The sequence below is a fragment of the Microcaecilia unicolor genome, chromosome 1 (assembly GCF_901765095.1).
Source record: "Microcaecilia unicolor chromosome 1, aMicUni1.1, whole genome shotgun sequence".
In the NCBI taxonomy this organism is placed as follows: domain Eukaryota; kingdom Metazoa; phylum Chordata; class Amphibia; order Gymnophiona; family Siphonopidae; genus Microcaecilia; species Microcaecilia unicolor.
The window spans coordinates 442,258,002-442,285,603 of NC_044031.1; the positions used below are offsets into that span (position 1 = coordinate 442,258,002).

At 44.3% G+C, this 27,602-nt stretch overlaps 1 protein-coding gene across 1 annotated transcript in view; it reads right to left on the reverse strand.

Annotated features, from left to right (window-relative positions):
* The window catches only part of TMX3 (thioredoxin related transmembrane protein 3), a 214,564-nt gene that overhangs the window by 52,508 nt on the left and 134,454 nt on the right, over positions 1 to 27,602 (reverse strand). The window contains exons 11-12 of the mRNA XM_030212643.1: positions 19,100 to 19,157; positions 9,316 to 9,369 (exon numbers count right to left, since the gene is read on the reverse strand). Coding sequence (XP_030068503.1) covers positions 9,316 to 9,369; positions 19,100 to 19,157 — 112 coding nt within the window. The remainder of the gene's footprint in view (positions 1 to 9,315; positions 9,370 to 19,099; positions 19,158 to 27,602) is intronic.

The window sequence follows — 27,602 nt, forward strand, 5'->3', positions numbered from 1 at the left end:
CCATGTTAGAAGGGGTATAAATGGCAAAGCCATCAACACCGCTGCCTAGACTCCTGCTCTGCACTTGTATGCCACATTTTTTTTTTCAGTGGGAAGCTGCTTAGCTGGCAGGGGCTATAGAAACTGCACGCTTGACTAGGGGGAGGGCTCACCCACAAGTTTGTGAAGGCCCCATAAGTAGGTAAAATGGCCCTGGTTGCACTGTTGGTGCAGCTTGTGGGGATCCCTAAGTCGTGGCTGACACCGGGCACCCATGCGTGTTAGTTCTCACACATGACCTGAGCATGCATGGGATACCGGTAATTGGCAGTTGGCGTGCTAAAATTGGGTGTGCGCGAAACATTAGAGACACCCATAGGAATGCATGGGCGTCTCTAACGTTTAGCGCATGCTAAAAACGTGAGCACGTCTTAGTAAAAGGGTGGGGGGGTCTTAGTGAGTTGTGCTTGTAAATTCTAATTATTGCCAATTAGTGCTCATTATTGCTTGATAGCTGTTAACAATGCTGATTAGCTTAAGCCAATTAAGTTATGCATAATGTGGAGGTGGTAGAAATGAAAACGGTAACGGAATTCAAACATGCGTGGAATAAGCATAAAGGAATCCTGTGCAGAAGGAATGGATCCTCAGGAGCTTAGTTGAGATCGGGAGGCGGGGCTGGTGGTTGGGAGGCGGGGATAGTGCTGGGCAGACTTATACGGTCTGTGCCAGAGCAAGTGGTGGGAGGCGGGACTGGTGGTTGGGAGGCAAGGATAGTGCTGGACAGACTTATACGGTCTGTGCCAGAGCCGGTGGTGGGAGGCGGGGCTGGTGGTTGGGAGGCGGGGATAGTGCTGGGCAGACTTATACGGTCTGTGCCAGAGCTGGTGGTTGCGAGGTGGAGATAGTGCTGGCCAGACTTATACGGTCTGTGCCCTGAAGAGCACAGGTACAAATCAAAGTAGGGTATACACAAAAAGTAGCACATATGAGTTCTCTTGTTGGGCAGACTGGATGGACCGTGCAGGTCTTTTTCTGCCATCATCTACTATGTTATAGAATATGCTTGGATTTCAGCACAGATCTCTAGGCGCGCTATATAGAATCCAGGCCTCGCCTTGGAGTTGCATACTCTGGAATTTGAGTGCATAACTTAGAGAATACTGACTAAAAGCAGTTATGCATATAACTGCCAATTAATACTAATTATAGCCAATAATTGGTTGTTAAAGCCAATTAGCATGTAATTAATCTATTAAGTTATGTACACAACTGACCTTATTCTATAAGATGTGCAAATAAGTCTGCATGCTAGTCAGCAACTTGGGCACACATCTTTCTAGAATTAGGGGGTATGCACATTTAGGCTCAGTTCTGTAAATGGTGTCCAAATAAATGCACTCTAAGTGTTATTCTATACACAGTGCTCCAAGTTGGGCATCCTTTATACAATAGCGCTGGGAGTGGGGCATGAGAATTTACACCAGCTGAACCCAATTGTACATCCCCATGCTGATTCCCTGAATTCTATAACACTGTGCGTAAATCTTAGAAATGCCCCTCCCATGGGCTCGCCACATTTTTGGATCAGCACGGAAAAATTTATGTGCACATCTTTATAAAATAGAGACTATAAAGGTGCATGCAATAAATTCCAATTATCACCAATAATTGATTTAGTGCCCAATTACTGGTGCTAATTGGCTTAAGCAATTAAACTGCACATGCAATTTTGAGTGCTATATGAAGAGTTAAGGTGATAAAGCAAAGATACATACCTGTAACAGGTATTCTCTGAGGACAGCAGGCTGATTGTTCTTACTGTGGGTCGACGTCTGCGGCAGCCCAGGAATCGGAAGATTTTGCAAGCAAAATAAAATAAAGCTTTTTAGAGAGATCCGTCGCGCGAGTAGCACGGACCGCGCTTGCGTAAATGATTTCCCGCCCGTCATGCGAGCGTGGTTCCTTAGTTTAATCAAAAAGCATAAAACAAAGAAAGAACAACAACTCCAAAGGGGAGGAGGGTGGGTTTGTGAGAACAATCAGCCTGCTGTCCTCAGAGAATACCTGCTACAGGTATGCATCTTCGCTTTCACTGAGGACAAGCAGGCTGCTTGTTCTCATATGTGGGGTCTCTCTAGCACCCAGGCTCACTCAAAACAATGAACATTGGTCAATTGGGCCTCAAAACGGTGAGGACATAACATAGATTGACCTGAAACCATAAACAACTAACTGGGAGTGCAGCCTGGAACAGAACAAAAATGGATCTAGGCGGGTGGAGTTGGATTCTAAACCCTGAACAGATTCTGCAGCACTGACTGCCCAAACCAACTGTCGCATCCGGTATCCTGCTGAAGGCAGTAGTGAGATGTAAATGTATGGACTGATACATGGACTGATGACCATGTTGCAGCCTTGCAAATCTCTTCAATAGAGGCTGACTAAGTGGGCCACTGACGCAGCCATGGCTCTAACATTATGAGCCTTGACATGGCCCTCTAGAGTCAGCCCAGCTTGGGCATAAGTAAAGAAAATGCAATCTGCTAGCCAAATGGAGATTGTGCGTTTTCTGATGGTGACTCCCCTCCTGTTGGGATCGAAAGTAACAACTGGGCGGACTGCCTGAAGGGATGTGTCCGCTCCATGTAAAAAGCCAATGCTCTCTTCCAGTCTACGGTATGCAAACTGCTTTCGCCAGGGTGGGTATGAGGACGGGGAAAGAAAGTTGGCAAGACAATTGACTGGTTCAGATGGAACTCCAACACCACCTTCGGCAGGAACTTAGGGTGCATGCGGAGGACTACTCTGTTATGATGGAACTTAATGTAAGGTGAATGAACTACCAAGGCCTGAAGCTCACTGACTCTACGAGCTGAAGTAACAGCTACCAAGAAAACGACCTTCCAGGTCAAGTACTTCAGATGGCAGGAATTCAGTGGCTCAAAAGGAGCTTTCATCAGCTGGATGAGAATGACGTTGAGATCCCATGACACTGGTGGAGGTCTGTCTGGGGGCTTTGACAAAAGCAAACCTCTCATGAAGCAAACTAAAAGCTGTCCAGAGATAGGCTTACCCTCTACACAGCGATGAAAAGCCCTAATCGCACTTTCATGAACTCTTATAGAGTTGGTCTTGAGACCAGACTCTGACAAGTGTAGAAGGTATTCAGGCAGGGTCTGTGTAGGACAAGAAAGAGGGTCTAGGGCCTTGCTGTCACACCAAACGGCAAACCTCCTCCATTTGAAAGAGTAACACCTCTTTGTAGAATCTTTCCTGGAAGCAAGCAAGACTCGGGAGACACCCTCTGAAAGACCCAAGGAGGCAAATTCTAAGCTCTCAACATCCAGGACGTGAGAGCCAGAGACTGGAGGTTGGGATGCAGAAGCGACCCCTCGTTCTGGGTGATGAGGGTTGGAAAACACTCCAATCTCCATGGTTCTTCGGAGGACAACTCCAGAAGAAGAGGGAACCAAATCTGACGTGGCCAGAAGGGAGCAATCAGAATCATGGTTCTGCAGTCTTGTTTGAGTTTCAGCAAAGTCTTTCATACAAGAGGTATGGAAGGATACGCATACAGGAGGCCCGTTCCCAAATGAAGGAGAAAGGCATCTGACGTTAGTCTGTCGTGGGCCTGAAGCTTTGAACAGAACTGAGGGACTTTGTGATTGATCTGAATGGCAAAAAGATCCACCGAGGGAGTGCCCCACGCTCGGAAGATCTTGCGGACTACGTCCCTGTTCAGAGACCACTCGTGAGGTTGCATTATCCTGCTCAATCTGTCGGCCAGACTGTTGTTTACGCCTGCCAGGTAAGTGGCTTGGAGAAACATGCCGTGACTGCATGCCCAAAGCCACATCTGAACGGCTTCCTGACACAGAGGGCGAGATTCGGTGCCCCTCTGCTTGTTTGTGTAATACATGGCAACTTGTCTGTCTGAATCAATGATTTGGTTGGACAGCCTGTCTCTGAAAGCCTTTAGAGCATTCCAAATCGCTCGCAATTCCAGGAAATTGATCTGAAGGCCTTTTTCCTAAAAGGACCAGGTTCCTTGAGTGTGAAGCCCATCCACGTGAGCCCCCCACCAAAGGAGGGATGCATCTGTCGTCAGCACTTTTTGTGGCTGAGTAATTTGGAATGGACATCCCAAGGTCAAATTGGATTGAATCGTCCACCACTGAAGGGAATTCTGAAAGTTGGTGGATAGTTGGGATTACATCCTCTAGACTCCCCACAGCTGGATACCACTGGGAAGCTAGAGTCCATTGAGCAGACCTCATGTATAGACATGCCATGTGAGTTACATGAACCGTGGAAGCCATGCGCCACAGAAGCCTCAACATCTGCCGAGCCGTGATCTGTTGAGACGCTCAAACCATGGACACCAGGCTGTCCGCCCTTCCCTCGGGAAGATAAGCTCGAGCTGTCCTTGTGTTCAACAGAGCTCCAATGAATTCCAACTTTTGTACTGGGATGAGATGGGACTTGGAGTAATTGATCATGAAGCCCAGTAGCTCTAGCACTGGACTGTAGAGCGCCTGCCTCAGAGGTGCTCTTCACCAACCAATCGTCGAGATAAGGGAACACACATGCACTCCCAGTCTGCATAGCGACGCTGCGACTACTGCCAGGCACTTTGTGAACACTCTGGGCGCAGATGCTAGACCAAAGGGCAGTACACAGTACTGAAAGTGCTGTGTTCTTAGCCGAAATCGAAGATACCTCCTGTGAGCTGGAAGTATCGAGATGTGTGTGTGTGTAAGCATCCTTTAAGACCAGAGTGCATAGCCAATCGTTCTCTTGAATCATTGGAAGAAGGGTGCCCAGGAAAACAATCCTGAAATTTTCTAGGACTAGAACTTTGTTCAGGGCCCTTAGGTCTAGGATGGGACGCATTCCCCCTGTTTTCTTTTGCACAAGGAAGTACCTGGAATAGAATCCCAGCCCTTCTTCCCCTGGTGGAATGGGTTTGACCGCAGTGGCCTTTAGAAGGGCGGAGAGTTCCTCTTCAAGTATCTGCTTGTGGTGGGAGCTGTAAGAATGAGCTCCCAGTGGGCAATTTGGAGGTTTGGATTCCAGATTGAGGGTGTATCCTAACCAGACTATTTGAAGAACCCACCGGTCGGAGGTTATGAGAGACCACATTTGGTGAAAAAACGTCAACCTCCCCCCTACCGGCAAGTCATCCGGTACGGACACTTTTACTGAGGCTATGCTGAACTGGAGCCAGTCAAAAGCCCATCCCTTGCTTTTGCTGGGGAGCAGAGTGGGCCTTAGACACACGAGAACGAGCACGCTGGGGCTGAGCCTGGGCAGGCTGCCGAGAAGCAGGAGTGTACCTAGGCCTAGGATAGGAATAGGGAGCACTCCTATTCCCTCCAAAATACCTTCTAGATGAGGAGGCTGTAGCAGAAGGCGCCCAGTGGGAGAGAGAATCCATAGCATCATTATGCTTCTTGATCTTATCAACCAGATCCTCTATTTTTTCACCAAAAAGATTATCCCCCCTCCCCCCGGCAAGGAACATCCGCCATTCGCTGCTAGACAGAACGATCCAGATCAGAGACATGCAGCCATGAGAGTCTGCGCATCACTATACCCTAAGCAGCGATCCTGGATGTTACATCAAAAGTGTCAAACGTACCCCTGGCCAGGAACTTTCGACACGCCTTCTGCTGCCTGACCACCTGGCGAAACGGCTCGGCCAGCTCCGTAAGGAGTGCATCCACCAAGCCCAACAGTTGTTGTATCAAGTCCCGCAAGCGCACGCTCGTGAAGAGCTGGTAAGATTGGATCTTGGCGCCGAGCATAGTGGCCTGGTACGTCCTTCTCTCAAAAGAGTTGAGTCCTAGCTTTTCTGCCTGGGGGCCTTGAAGCATAGTCTCTAGTACTCCTAGTTCTCTTGAGAGCGGAATCCACCACCATGGAATTGTGGGGTAATTGGGACCTCATCAATTTGCCCCATCCTTGGCCACCTTTAAATCTAGACTGAAAGCCCACCTCTTTAACATTGCTTTTGACTCGTAACCACTTGTAACCACTCGCCTCCACCTACCCTCCTCTCTTCCTTCCCGTTCACATTAATTGATTTGATTTGCTTACTTTATTTATTTTTTGTCTATTAGATTGTAAGCTCTTTGAGCAGGGACTGTCTTTCTTCTATGTTTGTGCAGCGTTGCGTATGCCTTGTAGCGCTATAGAAATGCTAAATAGTAGTAGTAGTAGTAGTAATCCAGGTTCACCGTGGATCCAATATTGGGATTAAGCTTTCTTGGGGACCACAGGGCCAGAAAGAGGGGCGGACCAGTTTCGCATAAGGACTTCCTTCAGTACCTTATGCAGAGGGACTGTCACAGCCTCTTTAAGGTGGAGAAGAATAATCCAGAACCTCGAGCATCTCAGTCCTGGGCTCATCCTCAACCTCCACAGGGAAGGGAATAGCCGTAGCCATTTCCCGGACAAAAGAGGAAAAAGACAGACTCTCGGGTGGAGATAGTCTTCTTTCAAGAGGAGGGGAAGGGTCAGAAGGAATCCCAAAGGACTCATCAGAAGAGAAGTACCTGGGATCTTCCTATGACTCCCACGAGCGCTCCTGCTCAGTGTTGGATACAACCCTGTGTCAAGGTACTCCGACACTGGACCTGCCTCGACACCGAGGAACGATGTCCTCTGTGGCGATGTCAAGAAGTCGACGCCCGATCTGACTGTGGTGAAGCTCCCTCCACCGACGTCAAAGGGGAGTCGACCTGGGTGGCAGCTAATGCCGATGCCGCAGGCGGCACCGCAGTCGGAGACCTCACCACAGGAGAAGGGCCAGACACCACTGCAGCAGATGGTACAGTAGACATAAGCACCCCCGACAACGAAGCTGACTTTACCAGTAGTCCCTCCAGAAGCTCTGGAAACAAAGCCCGGATTCGCTCATTGAGAGCCGCCAACGGAGAAGGATGTGGGGCTGGTGGAACAGGCGGTGTCAGAATCCATGGAGGCTCGGGAGCAGGTACCGGGCTGCTAGGAGATCGCCACATTGGCACCTCCTGTATCGAGGGGGAGCGCTCCTCTCGGCATCTACTCTTCTCGGGTGCTGATTCTCTCAATGCCTCGGAGCTCCCGGTACCGTGTGTCGAAGGAGAACGATGACGGTGTTTCTTCGCCTTCACTCGACGCCAGTCATCAAGACTCTTCGGTACTGATGAGGATGTGGAATCCTCACGGGTCCAGGTCCGACGAAGGTCGGTCCCGGGAGGCCTGCATAACAGGAGGCCTCGAGGCAGGTGGAGACCCACTTGACGCCTCACTGCTCCCAGCACGAGTTGGTTTCTCAGCAGCCATTATCTTAGCTCTCGATGTCGATGCCGCCGACCTCGGTACCGATGTCGAGGGACTGGACCAGGCCCCAAAATGCTTCTCTCGCTGGACCTCTCGAGACGCTCGAGTCCGTTTCTTCATACGAAGACACAGACTACAAGCGGCTGGGATATGGTCGGGCCCAAGGCACTGAATACACAGGGCATGGGTATCGGTACCTGAGATGGTCCGGTTGCACCAAGTACAACATTTGAAGCCGCTGGGTGTCTTCGATGACATGGAAGGAAAAACGGCTTCGGCAAAATCAAATGGCGCGATTGTGACAAAAAAAAAAAAAAAAAGGAGCACAAAAGGGGCAAACCCGACCACGCGGCCAAAAGGCCGGCTGCGTCGAAAAAGAAAGGAAACTTAAAAAGGGGAATAAAAGCAAAAGAAAGTACGTATATATATATATATATATATATTTCCCCCCCCCCCCCCCCCCCAAAAAAAAACAAAAGTAAAAGAATAAAACAAGATGAAAGCCAAAGCCAAAACAAAGTTCTTCCTGGGCCTGGGAGAGGAGTGAGCAGAAAACTGAAACGCACCTCACCGCGGAGAAAAAAAGAACTTAAGGAACCACGCTCGAGCGGCAGGCGGGAAAGAAAACTTTGTTTTATTTTGCTTGCAAAATCTTCCGATTCCTGGGCCGCCGCGGACGTCGACCCACATGTGAGAACAAGCAGCTTGCTTTTCCTCAGAGAATAGTGTTTTACAAATGAGGCAGATAAGTGAAACTGGCATTTAACAATATACTGGTAATTGACATCTTATGCTGATACCTCTGTATCTGAATCAATCATTTCTAATAAACTGTGCGCCCTATTGATTTTCACATCCTACATAATAATAATTTGCACCTCCAACATTCTACTTCTGGATGCCTGGGTTCGTAACATCCATTCCCACTCATGGCAATGCCATCATGTCAAAACATAATGACATCAGAGGGCGAACAATGAGGGGGAAGGGAACGCTGGAAGCGAGATGATGTCAGGAGAGAATCGCAGGACATTGAGGGGAGAGAGGGAGGAAGGGAAAGGCAGGGCAGGGCAGAGGAGAATTGATGGACATGGATGGGATGGGAGGACAGTCGTAGGTGCCCCATATAAGAGGCTAGCCCAACCGTGACCTTACCCTGGCTGCTGCACCCCCAAACGCAGGGCTGCCTGGCACAGCGGCGCTGCAGCCAGGCAGCTCTTGGACGGTACCTGTGCTCCTTCCCGCCCTCAGCTATCCGATCGGCAGCCCTCCTCTCCGTTCCTCCCCCCCCCCCCCTTGCGCGTTTAACCCTTTTACTTTCAGGCGCAGCGACGGCAGTGAAGAGGACAACACAGTGGGCTCGCCTCCAGCTTCTCCCTTCCCTCACATAGTGTCCCGCCTTCTGCGAAGATGCATTTCCTATTTCCGTTAGGGCGGGACACTGTGGGAGGGAAGGGAGAAGCTGTGTTTCACTGCCGTCGCTGCGCCTGAAAGTAAAAGGGTTAAACACGCGCAAGGGGAGGAGGAACGGAGAGGAGGGCTGCCGATCGGATAGCTGAGGGCAGGAAGGAGCAGGGGAGAGAGGAGAATTGCTGGACATGGATGGATGGAGGAGAGGGCAGGGGAGAATGGAGAGTTGTTGGATATGGATGGATGGAGGGGAGGGAAGCAAGGAAGGAGATATACATGGATGGAGGGGAGGGAAGGGAAGAGACATGGATGGAGTTTGCATACTCCTTATCTTTTAAAAAAATACTATAAATAAAAATCATGAAAAAAGATTTAAAAAAAAAAGTAGATAAAACAATCCGTATCTCAAACCCCTGAAGCATATTACTCATTATACACCCTTCCCAATTATTACTTATTATGACGGAACATTTCTTCTAATGGTTCCCTTAAAAACATAATCGCCATTACATGATAACCTTGCTAGTGCCCGTTTCATTTGTGTGAGAAACGGGCCTTTTTTACTAGTATTATATAAAATTTCAGTGGCACACCTACCTGTGAAATTGGTCTCTATAATTCTTAGCAATTTCCTTCATAATGTTTTTTAGCCTACAAAAGGGGGAAAAAAACAAGAAAATGGATTTTTATCGGTCTCAATGTCAAATTAAAATGATAAAGATGTAGCTCTCAGGTTTTAACTTGATCCACTAAACCTAAGGACAGGGCAGAGGCTGTGGTTAAAAACTATTTGGGAAAGCCAACGAAAAACAAAAAAAGAAAAGTGAAATCTGAGCACAGGCTGCAGAAGAGCCCTAAACTGGAGCATAATGTGTACAGAAGCATTTAAGGACTGCCTGGCTGTAAGACCAGAAAGGGTAATTCTCAAAAGGTCGCCTAAAGTTAACCACTAGGATGAGACATGCTAAGCGTGAAATCTATATCACCAATTAGTTATAGAATATTAGCTTAAGTCTGCAGTTACGCACCTAACTTTAGGGGCCCCATTTACTAAGCTGGGCTATAGGTGTGCTAGCATTTTTAGCGCACGCTAACCATATAGGTGCCCATAAAAACAACTTAGTAAACAGGGCCCTAGATGTGAGCACTTATGCCAACTTAATGGCTGGTGTAAACACTCACACCTAACTGACAAACTCCAATTGACATCATAGCCAAATATGGGTTGCTAATGCCAAATTTAACAATTAAGTTATGTGTGTAACTGCCTCTTCTATAACCTACACTTGCAGATTTATAGATTTAGGGGGAGAATGCATTATCACCCGCACTCATACAAGCCTAAATTTCCACTCTGTCCACACATTTATTACAGCGAGTAAAATCCCCCCCATCATTGTCTTAGGAAGCACAGTGCCTGAGGAAAAGCAACATCAAGGTTAACAAAAGTTGAAACAACAATAAACACCTGTTTGCATCTACACATTCTTAATTCTTCCTCTTTCATTTACAGCCTCTTTCACTTACAGCCACAGAGTCTGCACATTAGGAAAAGAAAAAAAAAAAGTGTGCACACACACACACACACACCATGATAGCCTTAATTTCTACATAGTCATAGCCTCACAATCCCTTTCCATAAATCAACATAGGTCAAGAAGGGTAAAAGCACTGGCCACTAAAACCTAATCTGTTATACACTAGGCTCCAATACTACATTCCTTATTTTCCATCTTTAACAATTATGCCATAATGGAGGGGGGCCCTGTCTTCATAAATCCTCCTGCTAAAAACACTGTCACACGTGTTTATACATATTGGCACTGCCCCAAGGTCAGGATGACTTTAGTTTTCATTTTATTTTTTTGTTTCATGTTTCATAATGGGTTTTATTTTCCTGTTGCTTCACTTAATAATGATACATTAGTGGAGGAGTAGCCTAGTGGTTAGTGCAGTGGACTTTGATCCTGGGGAACTGAGTTTGATTCCCACTGCAGCTCCTTGTGAGTCTGGGCAAGTCACTTAACCCTCCATTGCCCCTGGTACAAAATAAGTACCTGAATATATGTAAACCACTTTGAATGTAGTTGCAAAAACCTCAGAAAGGCGGTATATGAAGTCCCATTTCCCCTTCCCCTACATTAGTTAGTGTGTAATAAAAAAAAAAAAGAGCATGTGCTATTATATAGCAAAACAATACAAAAATGCATATCCCAAATGCTGTATACAGCTTCTATTGTAACTGGTCTGAAAAGGGCTGCACACCATTCCACTCATTAGTAACTGTGTTATGTACATACAAATGGACACATTTAAAATAAAAAAGTGACTGCTACAGCTCTTTGGGGTTCTTTTGCTAAGCTCCAGTATGTTAAAGCAGCTAGTACTGGTTTTACTGTGCTAATGGCTACTGCATATTAAAACCACAGCATAGCTGCCTAACACGGGTATGGATGGGAGTTGGTTGAGACACAGCAGTTGAAGTCGCCAGCTATGACAGCAGGTTGGAACCATGTGCTAGTTGTCACGAATGCCAACAGTGTAGCTGCACTTATTGCCACCTCAATAGGCAGTGCTAAGTGAAACTACACTATCAGCAGACCAGTAGCATGGCCACAGGCCTTATAGTGTAGGTTCTTGTCCCCCCCACCAACATGCTATTTCATCACCTCAACACCCTTCTTTTCTGAACCCCTAGACCCATAAAGAGCACCTTAGATGGAAGGACTGCCTCCTAGCAGCAATTGCACAAGACTACCATTAGGGGGTCATAGAGGCTATTTTGCTTCTTGGAGTCATATGAGGTGGGGGTGGCGGGGGACCACTACCATCCCTGCCCACTGGGTCTTGAAGGTGGATAGGGAGCCGGTGGGGAGGGGAGGGAGTTTTGAGGGAGGGTTTCTTTACAAATATGTGGGCAGGGCTTGAAATCAGGGGACAGACTTATCAGTACGATGGGATCCAGAGGGTGTTTGGTTATCAGGTTTGGGGTGGGGGGGTATGCTGCTGCAACAGGCTGTATATATTTATTTGTGTAGGCCCTGTAGTGCGTTATAGCAGTGGCAGATAAAGCGGGTGCTCCTGTGCTATCTGGTACTGTATATAATGTGGTGCCATGTAGCAACTATTGGCACTGTGCGGTAAATGCAGAGCAAATGTTATACATCCCCCCTGCGTCGTTTATCACACTGGCTTTGTAACTAATGTAAACTTACCACACTTTAGCAAAAGATCTCCATTGTTCTAGCCTCTTGCCCTTATCTCTAAAGGCTGCTATTTATTAGGAATGTGCATTCATTTGAAATTATATATATATATATATATATATATATATATATATATATATATATATATATATGCACACACACATATATAGATTTTTTTTCTTGTGTTGTAAAATGTGCACACTATTCTTGACATTGCTCCTGAATTGAAAAATACAAAACAAATACTGCACACCCCTACTATTTATGATTACTGATGAACAGAAAATCTTGTCTATTGTGCCTAGGTACCACAAATATTTACATTAAATGTTGGTAATGAGAGAATGTAATGGTGGTGCACGTAGGCATCATGAGGACAATTCTATAACAAGCACCAGTTATAGGCACTGGTCATGGCAACTATTATAAGCCTATTTTAAAAAGAAAGTTGACACTAACTTTTCTTATATAATATAGTGCAAAAACATGTATACATTAAGGAATAATCACTTACACTAGCCCAACAGCTGGTGTAAATGCTTGCACCTAGTTGTCAGTGTGTAAAGATAGAAATCTATAATTTACGTGCATACCTGTGGACTGCATCCATGTGCATGGCCACTAGTCCTAAGACTGTATATCTTAGAATCTACTCGCCATTCTGCTTTCTTTTTTCTTTCACTGAAATCATGGAATGATCTCCTGACCCTCGTTTGTAATGAACTCTCTTTCCCCAAGTTCAAGTCACTTCTTTAAAAACACTTTTTCGAACTAGCCTACAACCTCTGATTTTTCTTTTATAATAAGATGGGTTTGGGTTAAGTAAAGTGGTTCTTTTGTATGTGTAGTTCTTTCCTGTTTATGATGGGGTTCCTTTCTGTAGTTTGTCTTATTTAGTCTGCATACCGCTTAGACCTGCCTGTCAGTATATGTGGGTTAGAAAGATTTAATAAACAAACATAGCTGTGCTATATCCTTTTTGAGATGAAGAGGTTGTAAGGACTTCATAAGGGTGCAGGTTCAAGTGTGAACTGCAGAAAACCAGAGTCCATGATCTTCTGAGACCAAAGCCCAGCAACTAGCCCCCCCCCCCACCCCACCCTCTTCACTAAGACAGAGATGCTCAAGATCCTGTGGATGTGGTTTGAGAAGAGGAAACAGTCCAGAAGCTCTAGAACAAAAGACTTACAAGTGTGTTTTTTTATATTTTTATTCTGCCTATCATTAACCTACAATTCAGCCTTTAAACCCCAATCTTTAAGTTACCAATATTCTACTTCCTCACACCTTAATTAACAACTTATTCAGGTCAGTGGCAATCAGGGAGGACAAGACCATAGCAGAGAAACTGAATGAATTCTTTGCTTCTATTTTTATGAAAGAAGATGTTAGAAATCTGCCTGTACCAGAATTGGTATTCAAGGGTGATGTTGCAGAGGAACTGAAAAAAAAAATCTTGATGAACCTGGAAGATGTACTGAGCCAAACTGACAAATTAATTAAAGAGTAGTAAATCACCTGGACCGGATGGCATACATCCAAGGGTGCTCAAAGAACTCAAGCATGAAATTGCTTATCTGATGTTAGTAATATGTAACCCATCGTTAAAACCATCCAAAGTACCTGAAGATTGGAGGGTGGACAATGTGACAACAGTTTTTAAAAAAGGGATCTGGGGGTAATTTGAGAAATTATAGACTGGTAAGCCTGATGCCAGTGCTGGGCAAAATAGTGGAAACTATTAGAAAGAATAAAATTACAGAACACGTAGACAAACATGGCTTAATGGGACAGAGTCAGCATGGGTTCCGTCGAGGGAAGTCTTGGCTCACCAATCTGCTTAATTTCTTTGAAGGCGTGAATAAACACGTGGCTAAAGATGAGCCTGTTGATGTGGTGTATCTAGATTTTCAGAAAGCTTTTGATAAAGTTCTTCATGAGAGACTCCTGAGAAAATTAAAGAGTAGGAGGCAAGGTTCTGTGGTGTGGATTAGGAATTGGTTATTGGACAAAAAACAGAGGGTAGGATTAAATGGTCATTCCTCTCAATGGAGGAGGGTGAACAGTGGAGTGCCACAGAGATCTGTACTGGGACCAATACTATTTAACATATTTATAAATGATATGGAAATTGCAACGATGAGATGATCAAATTTGCAGATGATACAAAACTATTCAAGGTTGTTAAAACACAAGTGAACTGTGAAATATTGCAGGAACACCTTAGGAAACTGAAAGACTTGGCGTCCAAATGTCAGATGAAATTTAATGTGGACAAATGCAAGGTGATGCACACTGGAAAGAATAATCCAAATCATAGTTACCTCATGCTAGGATCCACCTTGGACCTCGGTGGGTGTCATTGTAGATAATACACTGAAATCTTCTGCTCAGTGTGCGGTGGCGGCTAAAAAAACAAATAGGATGCTAGGAATTATTAGGAAAGGGATTGTGAATAAGACCAAAAATACTATAATGCCTCTGTACCGCTCCATGGTGCATCTGCACCTTGAGTATTGCGTTTAGTTCTGGTCGCCTTATCTCAAAAAAAGATATAGCGGAATTAGGAAGGGTTCAAAGAAGAGCAACCAAAATGATAAAGGGGATGCAACTGTTCTCGTATGAGGAAAGGCTAAAGAGGTTAGGGCTCTTCAGCTTGGAAAAGAGACAGGTGAGGGGAGATATGATTGAGGTCTACAAAATCCTGAGTGGTGTAGAACAAGTAGAAATACATTGATTTTTTTTACTCGTTCCAAAAGTACAAAGATTTGGGGACACTCGTGGAAGTTACATGGAAATAAAAACAAATAGGAGGAAATATTTTTTCACTCAACGAATAGTTAAGCTCTGGAACTCTTTGCCGGAGGATGTGGTAAAAGCAGTTAGCATATCTGGGTTTAAAAAAGGTTTGGGATGGGTTTAGGTCTGAAGGGTTGATGGTGGGGAGGGTTTAGTCGGGTAGTGGATAATGGGCTTGGTCTGGGGTCTTCTGGTGAGAGCTGAGAGAGTTTCAATAGTTTATTGAAGTTTAGTTAGAATGTCTACTGATTTAAGGGTCTTTTGGGATATGAGCCATGTTGGTTGGCTTTTGATACTAAGAGGTTCTGGATAGCAGGTGTCAATTCCTTCTTGGGGCGGGGGTGGGGAGGTTGGCTCTTTTAATTTTGCTGATTAAAGTTAGCATGGTTTTATTAATTTGCCTCAAGAGTTCTTTGTTGTGCCGGTTTGTTAATAATCTGGGGGTGGAAATACAAATTTGAGGGGGGAGGCAATGGTTAGGGTGGGGATGGGAGAAATTTGGGAAAGTTTTGATGAAGAACATCAGTGTTTCAACAATTGCCAGTGTGTTTTGATACTTGGATTGTTATATGCTAAGCTTGTTGGCTATGCTTAATATTTTGAATCATCCATAAAAATTGCTGAAACATAAATGGTTTGGACAAATTCCTGGAAGAAAAGTCCATAGTCTGCTATTGAGGCAGACATGGGAAGCAACTGCTTGCCCTGGGATTTGTAGTATGGAGTGTTGCCACGATTTGGGTTTCTGCCAGGTACTTGTGACCTGGCTTGGCTAAGTTTGGAAAACAGGATATTGGGCTAGATGGACATTGGTCTGACCCAGTATGGCTACTCTTATGTTCTTATGAAGGATTCCACTGCAACAGCAACTGATAAAAGGAGTTAATGTAGCTGGGTTTAAAAAATGGTTTGAACAAATTCCTGGAGAAAAAGTCCATAAACTGTTATTAAGGTAGATCTGGGGAAAGCTACTACTGATCCCTGATGTTAAGCAGTATAGAATCAAGCTACCTTTTGGGACTCTGCCAGGTACTCATGACCTAGACTAGACACTGTTGGAAAAAGGATACTAGGCTACATGGACTATTGAGTCTGACCCAGTATGGCCATTCTCATGTTCTTATATCCTAGTACTCAGGAATGAGAACCCTCCCTCTACATCAGTGCATAGTGGAGGCTTGGATTCCTCCAGCAGCAGTGGACAGGACCATCAACACAGCAGTTCCCTTCTTCATTTGGAATTTCAAGATAGACTGTGTGAAACATACCGTTCAGTAGAAGGTACCACATCCAAGCCATTTGGTCGTGGGAGAAGCCAGCATTCGTAGTGCACGGGTCCCCCTCACATGCCAGGACACCAACCGGGCACCCTAGGGGGCACTGCAGTGGACTTCACAAATTGCTCCGAGGTGCATAGTTCCCTTACCTTCGGTGCTGAGCCCCCCAACCCCCCCCCCCCAAACCCACTCTCCACAACTGTACACCACTACCATAGCCCTAAGGGGTGAAGGGGGTCACCTATATGTGGGTGGTGGGTTTCGGGTGGGTTTTGAAGGGCTCACATTTACCAGCACGTGTAACAGCTGGGGGGGGGGGGGGCTGGGTCCACCTGCCTGAAGTGCACTGCACCTACTAAAACTGCTCCAAGGACCTTCATACTGCTGTCATGGAGCTGGGTATGACATTTGAGGCTGGCAAAAAAAAAATTACATTTTTTTTTAGGGTGGAAGGGGGTTGGTGACCACTGGGGGAGTAAGGGAAGGTCATCCCCGATTCCCTCCGGTGGTCATCTGGTCAGTTTGGGCACCTTTTTGAGCCTTGGTCATGAAAGAAAATGGATCAAGTAAAGTCAACTAAATGCTCATCAGGGACACCCTTCTTTTTTCCATTATCGGCCGAGGACGCCCATCTCTTAAGCACGCTCCTGTGAACTTTGGTCGTCCACCGCGACAGACTGCAGTTGAGGGCGCCCAAAACTGGCTTTCGATTATGCCGATTTGGGCTACCCAAGGACACCCATCTCTCGATTTGTGTCGGAAGATGGGCGCCCTTCTCTTTCGAAAATGCCCCTGCTGGTGTCCTTCCTCGCTGAACACATATTTCCATTGGAACATCTTGGAGTCTGCAGAGACATCAATCTCTCATCACCACCAAGGTTATATCCATGTGTATCTGCCATATATGGGCCGCATAGCCTCAGTTCCTCCTAAGTGTCACCTTGACATGTAACATGTACTTTCCATTTACTGAGAAAGCACTGTAGCAGCTGCAGGAAGAAACTAAAAATATGCTGACGACAGCAAAGCAAGGAATACTGAGGGCCAGCAGAGCCATAAAACTGGCCTAGTATAGGAAGGAATATACATAGGCCAATACTCTTGGCCATGACTTCCAAGGCCATTCCCCAATCAAACCCCACGAACAAGATCTCTCCCCCCCCCCCCCCCCCCAATCAAGCCTCTCACTGCTGTGGCCATCTCTTAATTCTCTGGTGGTCTAGGGGATCACAGGGCAGGAACTCAGTCGCTCCTGCCCTTCTTGCACTGTCCCTCAAAATGAAGGGACTACCACAAAGCGGTATTTCCATATAAAGAAACATGACCCCCTAGAGATAAGTCACGTGCCCACCTTTTGCCTGGATTTATTTTACCATCATTTTATGCCCTGGTGTACACCATGAGTCACATTATGATTTTTATATGGTAATGAGCTGTTTTACATGCATTTACATATTTTGCATCACTTTACTATGTAACATGCAGTGACCTAAATATTACCACATTAGGGCAAGACATGTTGTATTACAGCCCTTCAAGTTGTGTTAAGGGGCAAATAATGTGACTTTTGGCCCTAATGAAGCTTAAATCCCCCCCCCACCCCACTCCGAAACAGCATAGTAACATAGTAAGTGACAGCAGAAAAAGACCTGAACGGCCCATCCAATATGCCCAACAAGATAAACTCATATGTGCTACTTTATATGTATACCTGACCTTGATTTGTATCCGTCATTTTCAGGGCACAGAGCGTAGAAGTCTGCCCAGCACTAGCCCCGCCTCCTAACCACCAGTGCTGCCACCCAATCTCTGCTAAGCTTCTGAGGATCCATTTCTTCTGAACAGGATTCCTTTGTGTTTATCCCACACATTTTTGAATTGCGTTACCATTTTCATCTCTACCACCTCCCTCGGGAGGGCATGCCAAGTATCCACCAATCTCTCCATGAAAAAATACTTCTGACATTTTTCTTGAGTCTGCCCCCCTTCAACCTCATGGCCTAATGATATAGTTATCATTTGATTTATCATTTGTTTTATTGCTGTCTAACACTGGAAAATATTAAGAGGAGCAATTGGGGGGGGGGGGGGGAGGACATAACAGTTTCCTCCTTCTTTGTCATGCAGCAAAACTGGAATATGGCTCAGATCTCTGTGCCAAATGCCTTCATGCACAAACACCCAGGGATTTTTACCCACTAATTTCTCTCTCTTTTTCTTCCCAAGGTACCTAATTTGCTCATTACACCCATGGTCTTGGGCCAAGAACCAGGGCTCCTGTCAGAATCCTGTGATTACAGTCTCGAATCCAGCCGTCTAATGTCACCTTCAGGTGATGACAATAATCCCCCCCTTGGGAACTATGATCACTGCTCCCATAGCATCCCCAGCCTAGCCCTGACTCAAGGATCAAACCACAGACCTTTCACACGGCACAGTGCAGCAGTGCTACTGGATCCTGGGCTAGTACAAGAGGCTTGCTTCTAATCACTAGTTTTGGTTTTCTTCTCTCATTTAGAATCTTAGCAACCTTGTGTCACATACACAATGTTCTAACAATCTAGCATTAGATAGTGTCTCAACAGAAAGATTAGATTTAACACAGAAGCTTCCATTGCTTCTTGTTTAAGGGACGTTTTCCTTGTACCAGACAGAAGATCTGAGCAAGTATAAAAATGACAGGCATCCAGATTCATTTATAACTTTTATGCCATTTTTAAATGACATACCTTATGTAAATGAATTTTTTACATATTTTTTTTTTTTTGTTACATTTGTACCCCGCGCTTTCCCACTCATGGCAGGCTCAATGCGGCTTACATGGGGCAATGGAGGGTTACGTGGCTTAAGAGTCACAAGGAGCTGCCTGTGCCTGAAGTGGGAATTGAACTCAGTTCCTCAGTTCCCCAGGACGAAAGTCCATCACCCTAACCACTAGGCCACTCCTCCAGGTTAGGTGGTCTCTACTTTTATGTTGTTTTTTTTTTACAACTTTTCAGCCTCCAGATGACCTTGAAAGAAGGGAAGTGCATGCCAAAACAGAACAGATGATTAAAACACAGAATGCACTACATACTAGTTGTTAAATTTACACTGTACCTGGTATGTTCAGCTGAAGTATTTTTATCATCAACAACAGCAATTGCTACAAGTTTTCCTGGAATAACAAAACAAAACAAAACATTGCACTGAAATACAGGGCTTTTTGGAAAAAGAAATCATGCATGAGCTTTTAGTTATTGTTCATTCCAGTAGTCAAGTCCAACAAATCTGAGATATATTGCAAAACCTAGTATTTTTGTATAGAACAGACTTTATTATGTATAGAATTGAAATATGGCTAATTTGTCAATTATTTACCAGAACCGTACAATGCAAAGGGAAATGGAGTAAGCCTAAACACATGGAACAAATACTCAAGGCTCAAAATTCTCTCTAAACTGAACAATTAAAATCTGAGGAAGTGCAACTCTCAGATGAAAACCTGAAACTACAGCAACCACCACAGACACCTCTTGTTTACACCTATCTGATGGGAAAGTAACTTCCAGGTACAACAATCAATGAAAAAAGGATTTTATATACATGTTTGAACATATTCACATGACTTCTCTGAAAAAGAATACAGCAACACCTGTGAATAGGTTTTCCATAACCTACACTAAGTATACTTTATATAACTGTAGTTGGCCAAGTTAAAACTAAATAGTAAAAAGGATCCTATATATGTTTTGTATAACATAACTAAGATATAAGAACATAACCTTTTTCTTCCAAAGGGGTAATTACTAATATGGTTTAAAATAATAACATGTGGAGGGCAACTTTATAAAAAGGTGTGTGCAATCATGCGCATCTTGCATGCATAAGTGGCATTACACACTATTTTTTAAATACCATAGTGCATAAATGCAAGGCGACATACATCTGGGTGGAGCATGGATGGGACACAGGTGAGCCATCTACATTCAAACATAGCTTATAGAATACTATAGCTTCCCAAACTGTGGGAGCTCTTCATAGGTGGACTATTATTCTGCTCCTCTTGGGGGGAGGGGGGTCACACAGTTTTATCTGGCCACTATCATGGGGTAACAACCACAAAAGATTGACAAGCACTGCTATAAGTTGTGTGCATTACATGTTCACGTAGGCATGCCAACTTGTGGCAGCCACAGACCTGGCATAAGTGGACACATCTAAATGTAGGCACGTTGATGCCAACTTACACTAGTATTCTATAACACAGTGGTTCCCAAACCTGGTCCTCGAGGCACCCCAGCCAGTCAGGTTTTCAAAATATCCACAATGAATATTCATGAGATAGATTTGCATGAGGTGGAGGCAGTGCATGCAAATCTCTCTCATGACTATTTATTGTGGATATCCTGAAAACCTGTCTGACTGGGGTGCCTCGAGGACCAGGTTTGGGAACCACTGCTAAAACGCTATAATCTTGGCCTCAAATTACCATTATAGTTCGGGGATTGGCTAGGGGCGCTGGTGAGCATAAGATTATGTTGTTTGCGGATACTGTCCTTTTGACTTTGACAGAGCCTGAGGAGTCGCAGAGCCTGAGGAGTCACTTTATCAAGTAACTGAGGCATTAGCCCAATATGCAGAGGTATCTGGATTTAAAGTCAATATGACTAAGTCAGAAATATTAACTCTTAATGTGGCCAAGTCTGAGGCGGTTTGTTTGAGGCAGCAGTTTCCCTTCCAGTGGGCCCGGGAGTACATCAAATATTTGGGGGTTTGTATTACAGCTACTCTAGATGGTTTATGTCAGACTAATTCCATCTCCCCCCACACCCCAAACTTAAAGAATTACAGGAAGAATTAGATCATTGAAAGGGACTGACTGTCCTGGATGGGACAGATTCAAGCAGTTAAAATGATGCTCTTACCCAAGATCCTTCATTTATTTATGGCACTCCCCCTGCCTATCCCTCAGTGCTTATTTCCCAGCTACATCAAAACATGTTTGTATATATCTGGAGGAGGCACCCCCCTCCCCCACCAGGGTGGGCTGGGCAATGCTATTTCAACTGAAACTTAAGGAAGGTATGAGCGTACCCAATTTCTTGCTGTATATTAAAGCAGCTCAACTGAGAATTGTGGCTGAGGGGCTGCAAGGCAGTGTAAAGAAATGGATTTACTGGGAACAGGCTTGGATAGGTTCCATCCTCCTTTGGGTTGTCCCTGGCTCCCCAAAAAGATCTTCTGAGAATAATTCAAGCTACCTCATTAGGAATTAGTCATCTCTTCAATATATGGTATCAAATACGTGGGAACTTATTTGCAGATAGGATGTATCATTTACAACAGCTGTACAGTTTGCTCCTTTCTTTGTCACAGGGCTTAGAGATCTGGTATATAAATGATGGACGTGCAATGGCTTGCATACTCTTGGGCCATTATGGGAGAAAGAAGAATTTGTTCCTTTGCATGCCAGGATGAATACGGGGTAGAGCTGAGAGAGATGTTTCAGTATAGACAGATTTGAGATTATATTCAGCGTAAAGCTCGGGAGGTGTTGCGCTTGAGGAAACTTTGCTGGAATGAGCTCTGCAGGGAGGGGCAGAAGCATTACTTGTCTCTGTTTAGCTTTACTGCTCTATACTTTCCCCCTCCAGGAGTATGTCTCCAAATGGGAAGAGGACATGGGTAGGACTTATCCTACTGAGAGTTGGGAGAAGGGTTTTAAATACTTGTTCAAAGATTCTACAACTAGAAATCTTGTTGAGAATGGTTTTAAAATGTTCTATTGATGGTATTATACACCAGTGAGTTTACAGAGGATGTTTCCTACGGCCTTGGCAGCCAGTTGGAAAAACTGTGGGGGTCGGGGTACCTTTTATCTTGTTTGGTGGACATGCTTGCTGGTTCAGCTTTATTGGGCATCTGTATTGGACACCATACAGTGTATATTGCATAAGCCTTACCCAGAAAAGTAGAACATTGTTTGCTCCATTTTAAGCCGTCGGAGATTATGGTGGAGTTCTATAAGATGGCGACCTACTTCATTACAGCAAGCAAATTGGCTTTAACCCAAGCATGGAAACAGTCTTCCCTGCCTTCTTTGTCTCAGATACTATAGAAAGTGGGTTTTATTTTTCAGATGTTTAAGCTAAAAGCTTTGAGACATGGACAACTGGCTAAGTTCTATAAAGTCTGGCAGGTTTATGAAGCTTGGAGAGCTGTGCCAGGTCAGGGCTCCTTGTGATGAGACTTTCCACACTGACGTCTTACTGTCCAGGATCTTGGTTACGTCACCACTGCACTCCTGGGGTGGGTGATTTCTTGGGGATGGAAGTGGGAAGGGGTTCCAGAGATGATGTTGTTGACTGTTGATGTGGTTGCTGTAGAGTTTGTTGCATCTCTTTCCATTTCAAGAAAATTTGGAAAAAAAAATGCCATTATAGAATTGGCATTCAGTTTGCGAAACTGAGGTGCCTAAATTGGCAAGTTATAGAATTACTCCCATGATATCTGTCTCAACACAAATTAACAGTAAACTCATAATGCATAATAATCTAGATCACCATGGGCTCTTTAATAACAACATGCAAAATATGTAGATGTATGCAAAGCACCTTATTATTATGCAAATGAAACTTGCACTGAATTCTGCAAGCTGTGTTATTTGTGGAAAAATGTCAGCTTAAAGCTGGCATTACTTTTCCTGCCCAGAAGCATTGGGCCACTAATATGCATCCTGATGTGCCCAAGTGCCATCATTAAGGGGCGGGAGCTACACAAATAGTGTGCTACAGAAATTTCTCTCCCCTTCTGCAAACACCCCCCTTCCCCAATGACACACATCATACTTGTATTCAAATAAGTCCCTAGGCCCTCCCCTGGAACCCATTCCATAGGCATCACTTCTAGTACTACTAATAATTTCTGTAGCATTGTTTAGCTTACCCAGTGCTGTATACAAAACACATATGGGAAAGTGTCTTAGGTTTACCTCAGTCAATCTCTGGTGGTCTAGGGATTCTGGGACAGGAGCACTTCCCAATCATTCTTGCCCAAGCTTGTGATAGGTTCAAAATGGTGCTGGTGACCCCTAGTTTTATGTTTAGCTTACCCAGTGCTGTATACAAAACACATATGGGAAAGTGTCTTAGGTTTACCTCAGTCAATCTCTGGTGGTCTAGGGATTCTGGGACAGGAGCACTTCCCAATCATTCTTGCCCAAGCTTGTGATAGGTTCAAAATTGTGCTGGTGACCCCTAGTTTTATTCTTGCGATTGAGTCTACTGCTAGAGACCACCTACCCCATCCTACCCCATTTTGAGCACAGCCTCAGATGCCCTAGACCACCAGGAATCGAAAGAAGTCAGCCCAGGGAGGATGGGGTTAGAAAACAGGTATGATTTGTGTTATTGTAAGGGGGGAGAGGTAACTTAATAGAGGGAGAAGGGGGGGAAGAGATCTCTAAGAGCATCCAGCCATGTGGAGAGCAGAGTAACTCAGCTTACAAAACTGATCCCAAGTTATGTTATTCATGTACCACAGAAGTCACTAACCTTTGGTAAACTAATCAGCAATAAAATGACATATTTTACTGAAGCTTGGTAACTTCTTCCCTAAATCAGTGTTTCCCAACCCTAGCCATGATGTACATATATGCAGTCTGGTTTTCAGGACTGCTAACACAAATACATATAAGACAAGATCTCTAATGTATGGAAGTTTATCTAATGCATATTCCTGAAAACCAGACTGCATATGTCTGCCACCAGGACAGGGCTGGGAAATGCTGCCCTGGATCACACATCTGTAAAGTAACTATCTACAACTTAGTGTTCAGTACAGTACAAATTTACAGGGTATATATAGAACACTGATGATAAAAAAGGTTTGATGACTACATTTCAAAGGCTAAGCAGCTATTCCTAATTATACAATATTCTTTAATTGCATCTGTCCTCTGCATTATAATTCAGCTGGTACCATGATACAAGATTACTTGGTTAACACATTTGTTCTTTTGCTAGGGCTTCATTTGTTTTCTGTGGTCTACGCATGAACCTACTCTAAATATTCTTTCTAAAAACTTTATTCCCTCAGCAGACATTTGTCTAAGTGGTTTAAGCTGTACTGTAGCAAATTCTTCCCACCTGATGTGGTAAAGTGCAATTCATTTCAGAATTGAAAAAAAAAAAAAGCACACACGATATTTTTCTTCTGGCTGAGAACCAAATATGTAATCCATTGTATTCCGTACATCTTTTACAATACATCCTGTATGACAATGTCAAGCTGGGAGAGGTGCACAGCCCCCCTCTCCCCTCAATATTTGTGATGACCAGTGTATAAGAACAAAAGTTTCAAATCAGTATTCAGTCAAATAGGACAAGAATGGTGCACATATTTCCAGTCTTGAATAAATGACATTCATACACTTTTAAAAAGCCGACATCTGCTATCAGCTGTAGTATATAATACAATCTGACACTTTTAAAGTTCTCGTCTCAATATTTCTCTTTCTTTCTTTATTCAATAGACAAGAGAAAGAAAAATAAAGAGCATGTACCAATGACTAAAGCAGCCAGGAAGGAAGGACAAGAAAAGAATGCTTGCACATTCTTAAAAAAACCTGAGGCACTTCTAGAAATTTCTGCCACAATTATAGGCTCACAAGTCACATAAAGATGCTGAAATAAGTTTTGTCCTGCAGATGTTTAAACATAAACATATGAACCCACATCCAGTTGTTATTGTTGATGCTAATTATTTTTATAGTATAAGTCACATATGGGCCTATTTATTTATTTATTACATTTGTACCCCGCGCTTTCCCACACATGGCAGGCTCAATGCGGCTTACATAGTAACAAGTAAAAAAGAAAAAGAAATAACAAGGTCTACTAAGCCATGGTAATGTTTTGCCCTTAAAGTGCATTGATGACCATTTTTAATATACGTTAGAAGTAAAACCTTGGAAGTGAAGCTTTCAGTGTAAACAAAGTATGCCCAGCATGAGGGGAGAAATAGTCATTACATTAGTACACATTTAACAACACAAAGAGGGTCCAACACACAAAGCAAAATCCAAAGAGCAGAAAGAAGTACTAGGACAAGTCCTTTAATTGTACAGCATAAATCTTGTACACATATGATGCAAGATTGATGTACAAGATTTATGCTGTACAATTAAAGAACTTGTCCCACTTTTGAAGGCTCCTAGTATTTTTTTTCTATTAATACACAATTCCACATGTTAACAAAGCTGCAGGTAACACTGAAGCAGTTAATTACACCTTTAAAGGTGCAGGTAGCTGTCCATATCATCACTTCCATTGCTAGTAATGTGCATTATAATATCAATGCCACCTTCGCTGCCTCTTTCCCACCCTTTTGTCCACTATTAACACAGTTTTCCACGATAGGGAGATAATTCTTTAACTGGGTGCCTATTCTATAAAGAAATGTCAGTGCCTAGATTCCTTTATAGAATACTACCATAACAGCAAAAATATGTGTCCATAAGTTAGGCACAAGCTTTTATGTCAACCATAGAGCTAACAAGTGTATGTGACTAATTTCAACGATATTTGTAACTTACAGTATTCCATAAGCTATGTACGTTAAATGTAAGTACTGCCCATGCGCTCCCTCTGTGTACACCTATCTGTAAAATACACCCTATATAAGATGCATGTCTGTTTACATTATAGTGCTTAGACAGAAATTTGGCATTTACAAGCATATGTACACACAGATATATGTCAAGCTCATCCTGTGGCAGCATTCAAATCTAGGCGAAAAGTCCACCTTTTTGAGACTTCTTTTAACTCCTGTTCAATACCCATCACTGTTTTAATCACTCACACAATAACTTCTTAATCACTTATTTGTCCTCTTTGTCTGTCTTGATTAGACTGTAAGCTCTATTGAGCAGGGACTCTTCTCATATGTGTTTTGTATACAGTGCTGTGTAGACCTAATAGTGCTATAAAGTAAGTAGTAGTACTAGTAGTAGAATAACTTCTTAGGGACCCTGTTTACTAAGGTGTGCTAGCGTTTTTAGTGCACACTAAAAATTAGCAGGTGCTAATACTAGAGACACCCATAGGAATATATTATTCCTTTGTGCTGAAATTTGTCTCTGTTCTTCTCCTTCTCAGGTCCGGAACCCTCCAGGAACTTCCCCAGGTAAGTAATGTCTCTTTAGTGTACTCTTGAAATGTTTATAGCACAACACTAAAGCGCTTTTAAAATTACCCTAATGTCCCAAAAATAATGAACAAAAAAAACACGTGTGCACACACAAAAAAAAAAAATTATACTTGCAACGCTTGATCTCCTTCAGACGCTATCTAGCGTTGGCTTTCCTCTCACACTCACTCTGGAACCGCTTCATCTTGGCACCGACAGTGGAACTGAGGCACTGCTATGGCAATGGTACTACAGCACTGCTGTGGCACTGATACTGGTGCTGCAACACTGGTACTGTGATACTGGAGCTGTAATGCTGGCACCGGTATCTGACTCACCAATCAAGAAGAAATTTGACTCCCATACATATGCACTCTAATATTCTATCAGGAAACTTTTTTTAATTAGCTCCTGCACTACAACAAAGGTTTCCCTCTGTATTAGTCTCAGTGTCTGTGCCTTTAAGCTCTGATCCTCCAAAAACCACCTCTTCTACAGAGTGCCAAACTCAGAAAATGTGGTATGAGTCCTCTCTGATCCCTCTTTAAGATTAGAGGCCTTACTATCTTTTCAGACTAGGATTAAAATTAGCCTTTCATATTATACACCCTTAAATGCCCGTCCTGACTTATTCAGGTTTCCCAATCTCAATAACTTTACTCCTAATAATCAAAGCTCTAACCTGGCCTTTCCCAAAGTTCTCCAGGCCCTGTTATTTAATTTCTCCGGAGAGCACATACAGACACCACCCTCCCCTTACCAGTGCAGCTTCTTAACTAACTTTTCTTTTTCACCAGGGTTGCCAGGTGGAAAATTTTTTTCCAGCCCGATGGAGCCCAAAAAACAGCCCAAAACCCGCCCAAACACAAACCCCGCCCCTGACACCCCCACCCCCGCGTCATCACCCCCGCCCCCGCCATCATCAACCCCGCCCCCGCCGTCACCGGCCCCGCCTCCCACGTCACCGGCCCCGCCTCCCCGTCATCGCCCCCGCCTCCCACGTCATCGGCCCCGCCTCCACGTCATCCGCCCCGCCTCCCCGTCATCGGCCCCGCCTCCCACGTCATCGGCCCCGCCTCCCACGTCACTAACCCCGCCCAAAACGTCATTAACCCCACCCAAAAACGTCACTAACCCCGCCCCCCCGCGGCCGAAAAAACCGCCCTGAAGGCCAAAAACAGCCCAAAAAACCGCAACCCGCCGCGGGCAAAAATTTCCTGCGGCGGGTCGCGGAAAACCGCCCAATTGGGCGGTAAAACCGCCCACCTGGCAACACTGTTTTTCACCCAAGCTGTAGCCATAACAGGAATTCTGTGACATCATCTGCCCCTTTCGGACCAATCAAAAGTCTTGAAACAAAAGTCACAGTTTTTACTGTGAACATAGAATTCAGAATCTTTAAGTGTCAGCTCCATTTTGAAAACTGAAATCC